Source organism: Anguilla rostrata, chromosome 14, assembly GCF_018555375.3.
Source record: "Anguilla rostrata isolate EN2019 chromosome 14, ASM1855537v3, whole genome shotgun sequence".
Classification (NCBI taxonomy): Eukaryota; Metazoa; Chordata; class Actinopteri; order Anguilliformes; family Anguillidae; genus Anguilla; species Anguilla rostrata.
This window is the reverse complement of record NC_057946.1, coordinates 27,605,953-27,622,556: the sequence shown is the minus strand read 5'-3', so window position 1 is coordinate 27,622,556 and position 16,604 is coordinate 27,605,953. Positions and strand designations below refer to the sequence as shown.

Sequence of the window (16,604 nt, the reverse complement as noted above, 5' to 3'; positions counted from 1 at the left end):
GTCAGCCTCAGTGTAGACCTACCTGAGCTCAGTCTCCAGTGTAGAACCCTACCCGAGCTCAGTTTCCAGTGTAGAACCCTACCTGAGATCAGTCTCCGGCGTAGAACCCTACCTGAGCTCAGTCTCCAGTGTAGAACCCTACCTGAGCTCAGCCTCCAGTGTAGAACCCTACCTGAGCTCAGCCTCCAGTGTAGAACCCTACCTGAGCTCAGTCTCCAGTGTAGAACCCTACCTGAGCTCAGTCTCCAGTGTAGAACCCTACCTGAGCTCAGTCTTCAGCGTAGAACCCTACCTGAGCTCAGTCTCCGGCATAGAACCCTACCTGAGCTCAGTCTCCAGTGTAGAATCCCACCTCACTAACTCACCAGCCAGTACAGAACAGAATGGCTAGTATTAGCTGAAACAGAGCCAACGCTTCAGTCCAAAACAGGACCCTTCATTAGTGGACACGAGCCCAGCCCCTCTCATCACCAGGCTTGACTGCTGTGACAGCTCTCTGCCTCAGTATGTGCACTGTGGCAGGAAGCAAGGCTGAGTGCATGCCAGGCCTTAGCCACAATGCCTTTGTCCCAAATTAATAACGACATCATTGAGTCAACTCCCATGTCAATTACCGCAGGCCTTCGCTAATTAGCCCACGGCCTGCGCTAAAAGAAAAAGACTCCGACTGATGACGTTATATTTTCTCCTCGTAAATCCTCCCAAATTAGCAAGCGCGACAGCGCACAATGAGATTAGTACTGTACTTTAAACTGCTGTTTTAAAAATATGTCTGAATTGTGCGTTTCCCCCCCCCCCCCACTGGCAGCTGGCCCACTGTGGTCAAGTCTAAAAAGCACTACATCACTCATAGACTCTTACACTTTGGCAGCGACTCGCAGCAGACAGAAGTTACAGCTCAATACTCAGTGACCCCCTGCAGCTCTGGAGCACCACGGGCATCACACAGACCACAGGGATCCATATTAGGACCAATTCGTTGTTATATGTTACTCATTGATCAAATAATCCAGAAGAATTGCATGTCTTCTCACTTTTATCCAAATTATACAAAACTATATTTGTTTCTGTTTTTCATAAATGACTGTGATATAAAAATGTCAGTTTGATTAACTGACAGGTCAACTGCAAAAAAAGAAGTAAAACATGCTACTAGGTACGATGCAACATACCTTATTCACACAAGTTTGGGTGTTATAATTCCCAATTCCCATTCACGTAAAAGCATTCGTAGTAACATTTGATTTAAAGCCGTGTTTTTAGCTACATATTGAGGCATCCCAAGTGTACAGGAATGTATTTAGGAACTACATTTAGGTGTTTTCTCTCATTTCAAGACACAGAAAAAGGTATACCCTCATCTACTCACGACCTGACTACTGTAATGGCCTTTACTCAAGTCTGAATGGCGATACACTATTTGGCCTCCTGTTGATTCAAGCCCGGACTTGAACACCCCGAGGGTCTCTGCTAGCGCTGCAAGACCTGACAAGCGTCTCCACGCACTGACAATCATCTTCCGGGCATCCAATCAGAATTCACCATTAGCTGATTCACATCTATAGACTTCTTGTTTTGCTTACAGAACTTTTTAGCTCACCGTTATTCAGGTTTATGAATTTGAATCCCTCAATCAATTAAACCCCTCAACAAATCGCTCTTTACCGCCTGAACAGATTGGGTGTCTAAAATCTTGTAAGTCTACACTTGTAATTTTTTTGCATTTCTTATCTGGAACCATTCACTTTTTTTGCATTTCTTATCTGGAACCATCATTTTCTGCCCTTCTTTGTAATTTCTCAAGAGCTTTTATATCTTGTACTCCTAAAACAGTATGTATAACAGTAAATATAGCATATGAGTGTCTATTTCAGAGAAACTGAATGTTGCTGGCTAAAACTTGCTGGCTAGAAGGATACACAGGCCAGGACTGCGAGTTTACATCAACAATCTCTGAACAGCCAGGCTAAGTGATGCATTCACTCAAAGGGAAGGTGGAAAGCTTTCTGATTGGCCACTACACTACATGCCCCCAGCTCCCCTCCCCCACGCCCCCCGCGTACCGTGCACTTGTTGGGCTTCTCTCCGGAGTGGACCCTCATGTGGATGAGGAGCTTGTAGCGGGCGTTGAAGGGCTTGTGTCTGCGTGGGCACCCCGCCCACAGGCAGGTGAAGTCCTCGCCCTTGCGCTGGTCGATGTGCAGCTTCTCTATGTGCCTCACCAGGGACTCCTGCTGGTCGTAGGCGGCGTTGCAGTCCATCCAGCGGCAGCAGTGCCCCCTGCTGGAGTCCCTGGGCTCCGCCTCCGGCTCCTCCTCCAGCAGAGGACAGGGAGGGAGGGGCTGCAGCTCGGAACCGAGCCCGGGGGGCAGCAGCAGGTCGGACGCGGGCATCTGAGGACACTCCAGGAAGCCATTTTGGGGCCTCCGCAGGTGCTGGTGGGAGTGGTACGGCGGTGGGGGACCCTGGGGAGGCGCGGGGGTGGGCGTCCTGGCGACGGGCAGTTCCCGTCGGTGAGGCGAACCCGGCGGGAAGCCCTTGGGGAGCGCGCTCGGTAGCTCCGGAGAGGACGACGGGGGCGGAGCGCAATGCTGGTGCTGGACCACCATGTTGACCAGCTGCGCCCTGCTCTCCAGCGCCCCCCTCAGCTCGAGCCTCTGCATGCGCAGGCAGTCGTCGTCGGGGGCGGGCAGGGCCAGCGGCGGGCCGGGCAAGGCGGGGGCGCAGGGGCTGAGGCAGCCGGCGGTGGCCAGGGGGATGCAGCTCCCCCGCACGCCCAGGAAGTGTCCGTACACCTCGGGCTGCAGGGGCGAGAGGGCGGGGCGCGAGGCCGGGGAGTGCAGCGAGCCGTTGATGTAGGCCACCAGCGACGTGGGGGAGGTGCGGATGACCGAGTTGAAGTCGATGGCCATGCCGTCGGACAGCGGGGACATGGAGAGCGCCCGTTTCTTCGAGCGGGCCGAGTGGCGGGGGCTGGGCACCAGGGACCCTCCGGCCACGTCCCCGCTGAAGAGGTAGGAGGGCAGGGAGGCCGAGTTGGAGATGCTGGTGGCCCCGGACCTGCCGCTTCCCGGGCGGACGCCCGACCGCTCGGCGTCCCCGCTCCCCTGGCTGGAGTTCTGCTGGCTGGGCAGGGGGGGCAGCACGCGGTACCCATAAGGCCATTCCTGACGGCCGCTCTCTGCCAAGCTCAGGGTGGTGGACGCCAAGGACTCTCTGGACAGCACTGACCTACGGCCAGAAACGCAGGAACTGCTTTTAATTTGGATTAAATGATACACCCACAGCCCTATCCAACCCCATCAGATAGACCCTATCAGAAGCCCAACTGCTCTTGAAACTACTACTCTACATCTTCAGAAATGGGCAGAACACACATCTTCAGATTGCATCTTGGTTCCCTCTGATCTACATCCCATAGCGCTTGTATTTTATGCACTCAATTCAAGTCGTTTTGGTTTTTTATGTTTTTATGGCTTGCTATGGATGTTATCGGTGAGTATTTATGATCTGTATCATGGTTCTAGCTTGGCATAGTTAACTTAAATTTAGTGCCGCAATGATGGGCATTTGCATTTGGTAGGCTGGTAAAGTTGTTACTGTTTCTCATATAAAACTCTGATGGACGCATTTACGTTCTCTCACATAATTCACTCGGGATACGTCCGCTAAATGAATGCATGTAACGTAATTGAGCGGAGGAGTGTTTCGGTGAAACCTCTCTTCCTCCTCCTCCTCCAGTTCTGGAGAAGTGGGACGACCTTTATGTTTGTTCAGTGGCGCTCTCGGCGCTTTATAAGGCGGGTGACATTTCATTTCAGAAGCTGCACTCATTAACTTCCCACATACTTCACATTCCTTAGACATTCCTCAGAGCTCTCACTTGGCTATAAAAAAAATAAAGATTAATCAATGACAGACATTAATGTCTTCAGGTAATTTAATCATCATTTGTCTGACCCTTTCCAGGGAAACAGTGCTATGAAAAAAAAGCTGCAGGTGTAATATAAGCCACGCCCTCTCTCTCGATTTAAGGCGCTTGACGTTGTGATGTACAGGTACAGTAACTTCAGCAAGGCTGTCTGATATTTGAACTGGGCTTGTATTTCCAGAAATCAGAGATAATACATTCAGTTTTAACACATGGTCAAACCACTTCTCAGCTTTACAAACAGGCTATGGTGAAGATTATCATTGAAAATGAACTTCGTAGAAAAAAAGGATGTTCTAATGGGATTCATATATATTGCACGTTTGCTTATTAGTTAACCAACATACTACTATAAAACCAGAGTAGCCATTTCCAGAATAAGCCTACTGCAATGTATCTAACAATTTCAATCAATAAAATTCAAATTATTAAAATGTGTTAATTTTGACATAACATTTTATGTTACGAACAAATCACAGTTTTGAATAACGTCTATTCCCAATGTGTTTGCATCAAACAAGTTCTAATGCATTCTTTCCCCAGGCATTTCAACCATGCCTGGTTGTTGGTGTTGAGAGCTCTTGTTCAACGTGGAAGCCATAAGCAACAACGCTGGGGGCTTCTACTAAACGCCTGTAGCAGCTGCCATGTCAGCACACATCCATTAAGCGTACACCTAGAGGATAGCTGTGACATGAGACCAAGGCTAGCAACAGAGTTCTGTACCAGACTGAGCCAGTCTTACCATTTCAGGCAGCACTACACAGCTTCACAGCAAATCAACAGAGAGAAACTCAACGCATGGATCACAATCTTATTCCATCAAGTCAGAATCATAGAATGGCAAAAATGATCTGACTCTCACCGACCTATTCTGAAAGCAGACATGAGACATGAGACAAGCCTTACATGCTGCACATGCCTACACAGAAATACTGTGGAAATAAATAAATAAAACAAAACAAACCTTTAATCACCAAGCTTAAAAAATACAGATTCAAACAACCTTTTTGAAGCAGAAGCAATAATAGGACCATCTTTCACAACTGCACTATTTACATTTTTAGCATGTAGCAAACACTCTCATCCAGAGTAACCTACAAAGCCTACTCTCCTTATATACAATCCATTCATACAGCTGGATATTTACTGAAGTGATTCAGGTTAAGCGCTTTGCTCAAGAGAACAATGGCAGTGTCTCACCTTGGAATTGAACCCTCAATCTCGTAGTTGCAAGCCCAGTTACCTAACAATTATATACATGGCACAAAAACAGACATCACATATCTACAATTGTGCCCTGTGGCACTTTCTGCACCAAGCAGGAAAAGCGCTCTACACACAAATACAGTTATTATTATTTTTAGTAGTAGTAGTAGTAGTAGTAGTAGTAGTAGTAGTAGTAGTATTAAAAGCTAGTCAGAAGAGAGTCCATATTGCAGCTGACCTGGCGATCAATTCTATACACAAATAAAGCTACTATTATTATTATGTTATTATTATTTAGTGTAATATAGTATAGTATAGTATTAAAAGCTAGTCAGAAGAGAGTCATATTGCAGCTGACCTGGTGATCAATTCTATACACAAATAAAGTTACTATTATTATTGTTGTTATTATTATTATTTGTAGTAGTAGTAGTATTAAAAGCTAGTCAGAAGAGAGTTCATATTGCAGCTGACCTGGCGATCAATTCTATACACAAATAAAGTTACTATTATTATTATTATTATTATTATTATTTGTAGTAGTAGTAGTAGTAGTATAATTAAAAGCTAGTCAGAAGAGAGTCCATATTGCAGCTGACCTGGCGATCAATTCTATACACAAATAAAGCTACTATTATTATTATGTTATTATTATTATTTTTAGTAGTAGTAGTATTAAAAGCTAGTCAGAAGAGAGTTCATATTGCAGCTGACCTGGTGATCAATTCTATACACAAATAAAGTTACTATTATTATTGTTGTTATTATTATTATTTGTAGTAGTAGTATTAAAAGCTAGTCAGAAGAGAGTTCATATTGCAGCTGACCTGGCGATCAGTTCTATACACAATAAAGTACTATTATTATGTGTTATTTTTTGTGAGTAGTAGTGGTGGTGGAGATTAAAAGCTAGTCAGAAGAGAGTCCATATTGCAGCTGCCTGGCGATCAATTCAACACAAATAAAGTTACTATATTATTATTATTATTATTATTACTATTATTTATTATTATTTATTAGTTATTTATTATTTGATATATATGTATATATGTATATTTGTTATATATTCAAAGCTAATCAGAAGAAAGAGAGTCCATATTGCAGCTGACCTGGCGTCGGTGTAGGGCAGTGCCAGGTCCCCGGGGTGCGGGGGGCAGTGTGGGGCGCGGGGACCTGCGATGCCGGCCTGGCCAGGCTGGAGGGGCACCGCGCCGTGCCCCAGCATGGGGCTGTTGGTCACCATCAGGTTTGCAGCCGCGCCATAGCGCCCTAACATCCGGCAGCAGGGTCCCAGAGACAGGCTACCTGCCAGGGGGCGGAGGAGGAGGAGAAGAGGACGTTTAAAGCCAGCCGCTACTGTGCGATCCGCCTCCCCCTAAAGGTCTGAGGAACGAAACTCCGAAGTTTGGTCCTGAGGGAACGGCAACAGTTACAATAGCTTTCACTGCAATAAAAAGCAAAATGTCGGACTGAAAAAAATATACCTGTAAAGTGCTGAACGGCAAATATGTGCTTCACCTCCAAACGCGGCAGCGCCAGGTGAAACGTTAATGATTAAGACCCCAATGTTGAAATATCAAAAACCACCTACCCAGTTCTTTCCTTATTAATTTACATCAACGGGGTTAATGTTAAACCTGCAGGGACTAGGAGGACTTGGCATGCGGACCCTGCATTGAGTCTCGCAGACTGACTTTGGAAAAACTAGATAAACACACAGCGCACACTTCATATACACTGAAAATGTTACATTTTACAAAGAAGGGAAAGATATAGAGAAAATGAAAAAGGAAAAAAATTCACTCTTATTCAACAGATAGATAAATAGTAGTAGTAGTAGTAGTAGTAATGGTAATAGTAGTATTAGCAGTAGTAGTAGTAGTAATAGTAGTAGTAACTGTAGTAGTACTGAGGCTCAGACCGGCTATGAGGAACTAATCATTCTACTGACTGCATCAACAAACATATGATACTAGCTCATTATGAATTTTTTAACCATACATGTTATAAGCTGCCTCGGTAGCACTGGTTATGAATAACAAACTAAGCAAATATTAAGTAAAAATATAAACACTCTTGAGAGATTCCATTACATTTACAGGAACATTTATGCACACAAAAAATGTCCTTTTTATTTATTATTGATTTGCATAGCCATATTTTGTGCGACAGTCACTAAATTTGACATACTGTCCTAAAGAATTATTGCTAATCTTGTACAAATTATGAGTGACAGAGAGATTTTAAAACACAGTTAGGAATAGTCAATAGTCAAGTTCGCATTATGGACTAAAACACTGAGTTAAAAAACGTGAGATACAGACACAGAAGGATTTAGCGGGAAAGGGAGAGCGGCATTATTTCCATTTGTATCAGACCCAGAACGGTCCGATTTCTTCAAAGTCTGAGCACCCTTGAAACAGTTGTCTTCGACAAATAGGACACCGACAAAAAAAGTCGTCCTTTTTATTTCGACTGTAAAAGAAAAACACATGAATACGCATGAACACAAATCCGCGTAACAAACCTGTGATTCTGAGACACTTTCTGCTCTGTTAATTACCGAAGAGCTTTTTTTTCCACCCCCTTCTTTTAGCCTCCACGGTTCATTTTGAACAAGCTTTCTGCTTGGTTAAATATCAATAAATATTGGAGAAAAGGCTGGGCGGAGACATGGCAGGAGCTGCCGGGGCCATATTGAAGTGAAGTGAAGTATGAAGGCTGGGGTGTGTGTGTGAATCAGCCATGCAGTTGGGCAGGACCCATCGCCCCATCGAGCTCTACGGTCTCTACAGAAGAGCTCCCAATGCCTGGCCCCCCTACAGAACATCTATAGTGGGGTTCACTTACTTTTTTGTTAGTTTTTTATTTATTTATTTATTTTACAGTAGACAAAACAATTTCATTGATTTTCATTTTAAAGACCCAGAAAGAAGACAGTATTCAAAAAAACACAATAGCTTAAAGCAAAGCAAACAAACAAAAATGATTCCATTATCGTTATCAACAAGCATACATTTGCATACATACAAACACACACACACACACACACATATATATATATATATATATATATATATATATATATATATATAGGCATATAAACAGAAGAGGTCGCTTGTTTGGAATATGTATGTATATGTATATGAAATGTATAGAAGTAACAGCCAAAATAAAGGACGCACAAACGTAAAGTGTCTTGATAAAAGCACTGTGCTGCCAGAACAGCTTCAGTGTGCCTTGGCTCTACAAGTTTCCACAGTTCTGCTGAGTGCCACATATGCACTCAACAGTTTGTTGGGAACATGGTGTAGGATCACTCCTGTGACCAAACATGTTTTTTTCTCCAGTGCTCAGTACACCCTATCTGTTCTTTGCACCTCTTCACTCACTCACACTCGCATGTTAGACCATGCTCCTGGTCTAACAATCACCCCTCTTTCAAAGTCCCTGAGACCTCTTTTCTAGCCATAGTAGCCAAAATCATTTCTATGCTACAGCATGTCGATGTTTTACCCTAACACAACCATAATGCCATTTGCCTGAATTTAAGGAATTTGGGGATTCAGGCACAGTATTTTGATATTAGTGTTTCCTTTATTTTGGCCATGGTCTCCCTCTGGCAATACATATATACATGTCTATATATACATAATATATACGTCACACACACACATACAGGGCACGTACAGGATAAAACAATGGAAACACCAAACAATATATGAATATCAGGTAACTAATAAGGACTAGAGCCACACTTCATTTTCAGAACAGCTTCAGTCCTTCTTGGAATCCTGTCACACAACTTCTGAACTGCGTGTAATGGGATACATGACCATTCTTCCAGAGGGCCTCCAGGTTTTTGAGGGATGAAGAAGATATAAATCTAGAAATCTATCTCCACTCTGCTCTCCAAAACTTTCCGCAACTGTTCACTGATGATCTGATGCTTGTGGAGGTCATGGAAGGCATTTGACTTCTTCCTAGTGTTCGTGAAACTTTGTTAAGCAGTGTGTTTGGGGGTTTATCATCTTGTAATATGGGGACATCATGAGGGAACAGTGTTCGGGCCTGCACTTGTAAAATAGCCTCGTATTCCTTAGCAACCATGTAGAGCCATTATCGGACTGAATGACTCCCATGAGATCACTACTCATACCAGTACAGATCCACCACCATGCTTAACAGCTAACAAGAGACATTATGGGTTGAAGGCTTCCTTTGGCTTAACTCAAATGTAAATCCACCAAGATGTACGAAACACTGCTCAAGACAAGTCCATTTTAGATTTTTCCACCGCTCTATGCCCCTTTGTGCACTAGCCTTAGATACGAGTGGATTCAGAATGGTGGCCCTGCCAAAAATACCAACTCTGTGAAGCTCACAACATTTAACACTCACAACAGTTTTTGATGAAACTAGGTCACAGAGGTTCAAGTCCGTGGCCATTTTGACGCTGCAGTTAAGGGTTTAGCAGCTATGGGGTTTAGCAGCTATCCTGTTACGTGTCCGTATGTCCCTGTCGAAGACTTGTGACCACTGCTTCTCTTGGCAGGTGCAGTTTGTTCATGTTTGACATATGTTGTCATACTTTTAGACACTGTTACCCTTCAGGCACTGAGTATTTGGCCTCTTTAAAAAACTTTACCTCATTTTGCTTTGGAAACTTATGGGAATGGTAGAGCAAAATGTGTTTATTTATTTACTTTTTGCTTAAGGCATTTGGACTTGAGATCACAAGCTGAGACAGAAGTACAGACAATCCTTTTTTATTTAAGGGCATTGCATACATATTTTACCATTTCACAGAAACCAATGTTTTTATGTTGAATCCCCCATTTTCAACTGTTCTAAAATTCTGCAAATGAATAATTTAAATATGTGCACCATTTTTAAAAGCCTGTCTTGCTCAAGTACTTATAACAGGATCCTGTCTGAAACAAATAATGGGTCTAACAATGCCCCAGACACAATGTTACATGGATCACTTTTAATTTTTAAAATCCATTCCATTCAATAAAAATGACTTGTAAATGTATTATTATTATTATTATTGCTAATGTATAAATAACCATGCATCTAATACATTGGTTAATGTATTTGTTAACGACTAACTATATTTCATGCTTAATTAATGTATTCGTATATCACTAACTCATGTCAAGAACTACATTAGTTAATGCCAATTCAAGTGTTACCGAAAAATGTACACATTTTTAAAAATTAACATTAAATGTAATTCAGTTTTGTATTAATTTATAAACACTACAAATCTGCAAGTGTGCATTGACCTTTGACCCTCCTTCCATACGTTATGTGAGTCCCAGACAAGAAAAATACATGGTACGTTCTACAGTTGCCAAGCAACGGCTTACCTGTGACGCTGCTGCCTGAAAACTGTGACTGGAGCTCCGGAGTGGTGCAGGAGGTGTCGGGAACAGGAAGAGAGGGGGCCTGTTTCCGCGGCAGCTGAGGGACGCTGAGCATGTTCAGGTCCTTTCCGTTGGTCAGCAGCTTTTTCCTAAGGCCCAGGGCAGGGAGCAGGGCGGGGTTTGCACGGGTCCCGCAGCCAGGTGACGGCGAGGTCACGGCAATGGTGGGCCCGGGCGTGGCGCAGTGGGACGGGGAGCACTCGTGCACCCTGATGGGGGGCACCTCCTGGCCAGAGATCAGGCTCAGGGACAGGGGCAGGCTGGAGGGGGACACCCCGTTCATATCCACCGCAGCTGCTGCTCTCACTGGGAGTCCTCTTTAAAACTGCATCTTCTCCAGGACGTCTGATCATCAGCAGCCTGCATACTGGTGCAGATAAGATCATTACATTTACTCACTTAGCAGCACTCTCATCCAGAGCCACTTGCACTGTTTTGCTGTTTTCAAACATCATATTCAATACATACAGCTGGATATTTACTGAGTAATTAACAGTAGTCAGGAAATAAAGCTGTTTCACACATGGACACAAAAATGATCTAACTTATAACCCAAACCAAACTAAAAAAAAAACTGGATATACATGGGAGGTACATGTTTTACTGAAGACACTTTTACGCAAACAAGGGAATGTACCGACTCACTGATCAAACTTCAGGGAGAAGTCATAATTCATAATCAAGGAAATGCATGAAAATAAATAAAAACAGAAATATAGAATTGATAGATACAAAACTAAAATCTAAAGTAAGGACGGATGCAGCTTGGAAAATAATTGACTTATAATCTCGATATAATTTGGGTCCACTCTGCTTCCTGCTGTTCCTTGTGTTAACAGGAAGGTCAATGATGCCCAGCTAATGCAGGAAGTGCGAACAGAACCCTGTCAGGTGCGTGTGAATTCAGTAGTTTCCTTATCCGGACCAACATTACATATTACTCCATCATGGCTGACGACAGAAAGACCTGAACCCCATGCTGCCAGCCAAGCCATAAATAGCTGTTACGTGTCATCCTACACAAGGTAAGATAACGTCAGCATGTTCATGGTGTTTGTTCTTCAAACAAAAATGCACAAATCATTAACGTTAATCACCTCTTGTATTGTTAAAGGAGGCAGTCAGTGTTTACCTATCATGTGTCCTAAACAAACCATTTCAGTGTTTTGTTTGTTTTGATAAATATGTATGATTGGAACAGGACACCGTAGATTCACATTTCCATAACAGCAGAAAAGAAGCAAAACAAGCTTATATATTACATGCCACAAGTTGCACTTTAATGTGCCACTCCGGACACTTTTGAGTGGCAACTTGCGGTTTGAAAATGTCTGATATGGTGTTAGATACCATCTAGTCTGTAGGTAAACAGAGCACTAGGTACAATTCAGTCAGGAAAATGGCTTGCATTATTGGGCCGAATGGCCTGTTCTCGTCATTATGACACCTTACGCTATGTTTTGCATAAAAATCCAAATGGAAAAGTTGGCCCACTCAGCTTTGGCTGCCGGCTGCATGACGAGTCGAGTGGATTTGGAATTCTGAATTTCTCCTCAACTTGGGAGAGGGTTAGACAAGCATATGCTCCCCTTGAAATGGTCACCCACTCCTTGTCTTTACTGTCTGGTCCATCAGTTATTAAGTCAGAGGAAGAAACTTACTGTGCAGTATTGTGCCCATGCAGACTGCGGGTGTTCAATTAAGACTAGGGGCCACTGATGCCTAATGAGTCAGACACATCCCACTGACCGGCACTACAGCCAAACAAGCTCCGCCCTGCCCCAGTCAACACTGGTACAGCCAGGTCTGTTTTGGTCACTGGAACTGTACCTCAACAGATATGAGATGGCGGAGCCCATCAACACACTCAAACCAGGGTTTCAGTGTGTTTACTGTGTCCAGCTGTACTACCACCATCTAATTGATGCATCATCTCCCTACATTTAGCTAAATTTAGAATATAAAGAGCTGGTCATCAAGAGACCACCACAGTGCATTGAGATGTAGGCTACAAAAAATGAAACGCTTAGGCAGCCACCTAAGACATTTCATTGCAGGAAAAACCCTGGAAACAGCACCATAACAAATACCAGACTATAGGGGACATCCACACACTGAAACAGTGTCTTAACAGATACCAGACCAGGGGGCCATCCACACAGTGGAACAGTGTCTTAACAAATACCTGACTATGGGGCCCATCCACACACTGGAACAGTGTCTCAGCAGATACCAGACCATGGGGCCCATCCACATACTGAAACAGTGCCTCCATGCCATGACCCAGCCCTACACCCTAACCCGTGATTTATGCTCTGCTGCCCCCAGGTGCCTATCTCTTCCCTCCCTGCGGTGGCCTAGTCATCACTCCATCCGGCCTCAACTCTCCTCACTTCTGGCTTTCCATTGGTGGAACAACCAGCCCACCTCAGTCATAACAGTCCATCCATACCTTCCATCGCAACCTGAAGACATATCTTTACAATAAATATACACCCCCCCTCCACCCTGATTCCCATTCCACTCTTCCACATTTACCCCATACCCTATATTCCCCTATTCCAAAATATCCTTGCTCAACCTTCGCTTCCACATGTCAATTCTAGTGTGCAAGTAATTCTCTCTCACATGTGCACTCCATGTCCCTGCAAAGTCTACTTCCATGTCCATTTTGAGATTCTGAAATCAACAAATCTAACAAATGATTCAGTATCTCACTATAACCTTCAGTATGACGGCTAAATTTATTGTGTGTTTACATGATGAAGTTCTTGTTCGGCTGGTTACTGTTCCATCAGAGTTCCACCAGAGTTCCAGCGCTACCCAAGACATGCACACTGCCTGCCTTGAGTTCATGGCACACCCAACCCCCTAGCGGTAACAAAAACGAACAACACTACGCATGAAGAGGAACCATTAAATAATCTACCATAAATCATAACATGAAAAACGCATACCACTGCAGAATTTCAATATAGGCAACATCATTTTGAAAGCAGCATTCAAGGTAAGGTTAAGGGAAGCAAACGCCATTAATAGTATTGTTCAAGTTCACTGTAACCAACGTCGATATCAGATCAAGATTATTAGTTATTTATTTGTAGTTATTTATTATACATATTAGTTAAGGCGGCCTGTGCTGTGAAGTTGGATTCCATAATTAACGAAAACTGCTTTCCATGCAGTAAGAAAGAAAATAAATTATAGATATCATGGAATAAATGTTTATTTTGTAACTTTTTAAACGGGTGGGCTAACCAGCAATCATAGCCTAGATAATACATGATTAATGTTGCAAAACGCTCTAAATCTCTGTTACTGTTTCATTTGTTTTAAAATGCCATTCCAGAATTTTTATAAACAATACAGCTGCATTTTTGAATACCTACATTCTGATAAGTTGGTAGAAATCGTGGATTTAATTACCATAATTACGAATTTCAAATAAGAGCCCCTATACTCACCATGCCGCGAATAGGACTGTTAATGGCAAAAGTTATCGTAGCAACTTCGTGTAAATGCATGGCGCTATTCTTGTCATTTGGCCCCCAAGGACATATCAGACAAGCAGCTATGAAAGAATAGGGCATGCCTACATATAAATTATGAAAAATAATTGCTTGTTTATTAAGTTTATGTAAACGGTTTGAACAGAGGCAGGCCTTCGTCAACGATGCATGGATTTCGCTTTTTGAAAAACCGACACTATTCTAAACAAGCCTGGGTATTCAGGCTCTATCTTATGAATTGATAGGCTACTTACATTTTACCTCTGGATGTAAAAACGCGTATTAAATCATGACAGCTCGCTTATCTATATAGGTCAGTCAGTTATATTTATTATCTCTATTACTGACAAAAAGTTGGCTAGTCGCGATATGTTTATGACAAACGTACGCTACTCACCTGGTAACCATTATATCCTCGACAGAAACTGGACTTGAATCATGTGCAGTGTATCAACAAAGTTGAAATGTCAAAACGATTTGTAGATTCGGGAATGAGAAGACGCAGGGTACCTTCACCGTGTGAGTTCTTAAAACATTGTAAAGCCCTTCTCTAAATCCAGATATTAGCTGCATATCTAGCCAACTTCTACGCGTTCTACATTGTCTCCATATCAACGCTTTCCTCTGATTCTGTTTTCGGTAACCCCGTGGGTTTTGATGGGAAATCTCAGTCGCTACAGCCCTGTCCGCATTTGTGAGCCTCGGAGAATATGCGCGTTCTGCTCATTGCCTCGAGGGCGGGTATTAATAATGAGATCCTATTTAGTCATTTATAAACTTCGTGTAGCCTGTGTGACTAGTGTTGGAGCATTGTGTTCCGTTTAGAATGTTATTTTCAGTCCTGAGGATCACACTCATGCATAAAGCCTCAATCAACAGTCTTTGTAGGAATACCAGTGGGAAAGATGCAGAACTCTGATAAAGGCATAAACTGGCAGGCTTTTTGGTTTGATTCAGTTAAAGTTGGTATTAAAGTATTCATAGCAAGAAACAGTACTGCAGAAATAACATTTTAAAGCATCATTTGCTGGTTTTTTGGTGGACCATGCATATTCTTCCAATTTTCATATTTCCTGTTTTGCTGTAAAACATATTGACATTGTCTCTGTAAAATGTGCTATACAAATACAATTGAATAAATATTTTTAGACTTTGCAAAATACTTTTGCCTTACTAAAATGGAAAGACATTGAAATAATAATTTAAAATACAGGTATTTTTGAACATTCAAAATCTGTTAACCTTTGCCTGGCAGGATATGAAAAAACTGAAAATGTTGGCCTCTTTGTCACTATGGTATGTAGTTGTTCTCCCTCCTCCAATCACCAATGCAACACAAGAATTGAAATTGCACACATGCCATTGCTTACTTTGAGGTTACATTACATTACATTACATTACAGGCATTTAGCAGACGCTCTTATCCAGAGCGACTTACACAACTTTTACATAGCATTTTACATTGCATTTATACAGCTGGATATGTACTGAAGCAATTCGTAGTACCTTGCTCAAGGGTACAACGGCAGTGTCCTTACCGGGGAATCGAACCTACGACCTTTCGGTTACAAGCCCAGTTCCTTACCCACTGTGCTACACTGCCGCCCTAGAAAGAGGTTCAGGCTAGAAACTTAATTTAGTATTTTATCCCCTTTTTAATGCCCATTTGACTACTTTCCCCAGCAAACTCAATGCAGATGATTTACTCTTGATCTTTACATCTGACCTGAGACATTATCAATGGGTAATTAATGAAACAATGTAATTGTAGTTGTGTTTTTTAACTTCAACAAATAAAATAATAATAATAGTAAAATAATAATATATTATTATTATATATTTACATGTGTTATTATTATTATTATTAGTGGTCTGTCTTTTAACGAATCGTTACACTGGTGTCACATTCATAGAAATCTCTAAAAATGTATTTAATCTTTTTTTAATGCTGCCTCACACTCCACCTCCACCCCCAGTCATATTTTGTGCTACACTGGCTCATGACCTGCCCCAGTACACCCCTCCCTCCCTGCTTCCCTCCCTAGGTTGTCCCAGCCCCAGACCGTATTGTGTGCTGCATGTTTGCAGGCTGCAGAAGTGTTTGAACAGTCAGTCCTTCCACTTGGTTGGCACGGCAACCACATTGTTTATTTTATAGTGATGTGGGAAGGTAACCGGGTATGCCTGGAAACTGAGAGGAGAGGAACTCTGGCTGTGTGCCAGACGCAGTGCGATCGCCACAAGCACATACATGCTGTCCATCAGCCTTTGCGGTATTTTAAATAACAGAACAGGAGAACGGGAGGAACAGGTGAACAAATGATCTGCGGACCAAAAGTGTTGTCCAAGTACTGGGTTCACAAAAAAAACAGAAAACATTTTCTACTTTTTTTATTTTTGTATCATTTGAGACTCAGGCACTTGCTGAAACCTGTAAAACAGTATTGTTGTTAAGATGTTTACTATTGTTACTTTAAGGATTTGACTGTTTTTTAATGGGGAACAGTTTGCACCACATTAGAT

The 16,604-nt window shown here is 42.6% G+C and overlaps 1 protein-coding gene across 1 annotated transcript in view; it reads right to left on the bottom strand.

Moving 5' to 3' along the window:
- glis3 (GLIS family zinc finger 3) overlaps positions 1–16,604 on the bottom strand; it is a 35,089-nt gene that overhangs the window by 14,739 nt on the left and 3,746 nt on the right. Inside the window, exons 3-5 of the mRNA XM_064308926.1 lie at positions 10,516–10,939; positions 6,250–6,445; positions 2,064–3,231 (exon numbers count right to left, since the gene is read on the bottom strand). Coding sequence (XP_064164996.1) covers positions 2,064–3,231; positions 6,250–6,445; positions 10,516–10,855 — 1,704 coding nt within the window. The 5' untranslated portion in view covers positions 10,856–10,939. The remainder of the gene's footprint in view (positions 1–2,063; positions 3,232–6,249; positions 6,446–10,515; positions 10,940–16,604) is intronic.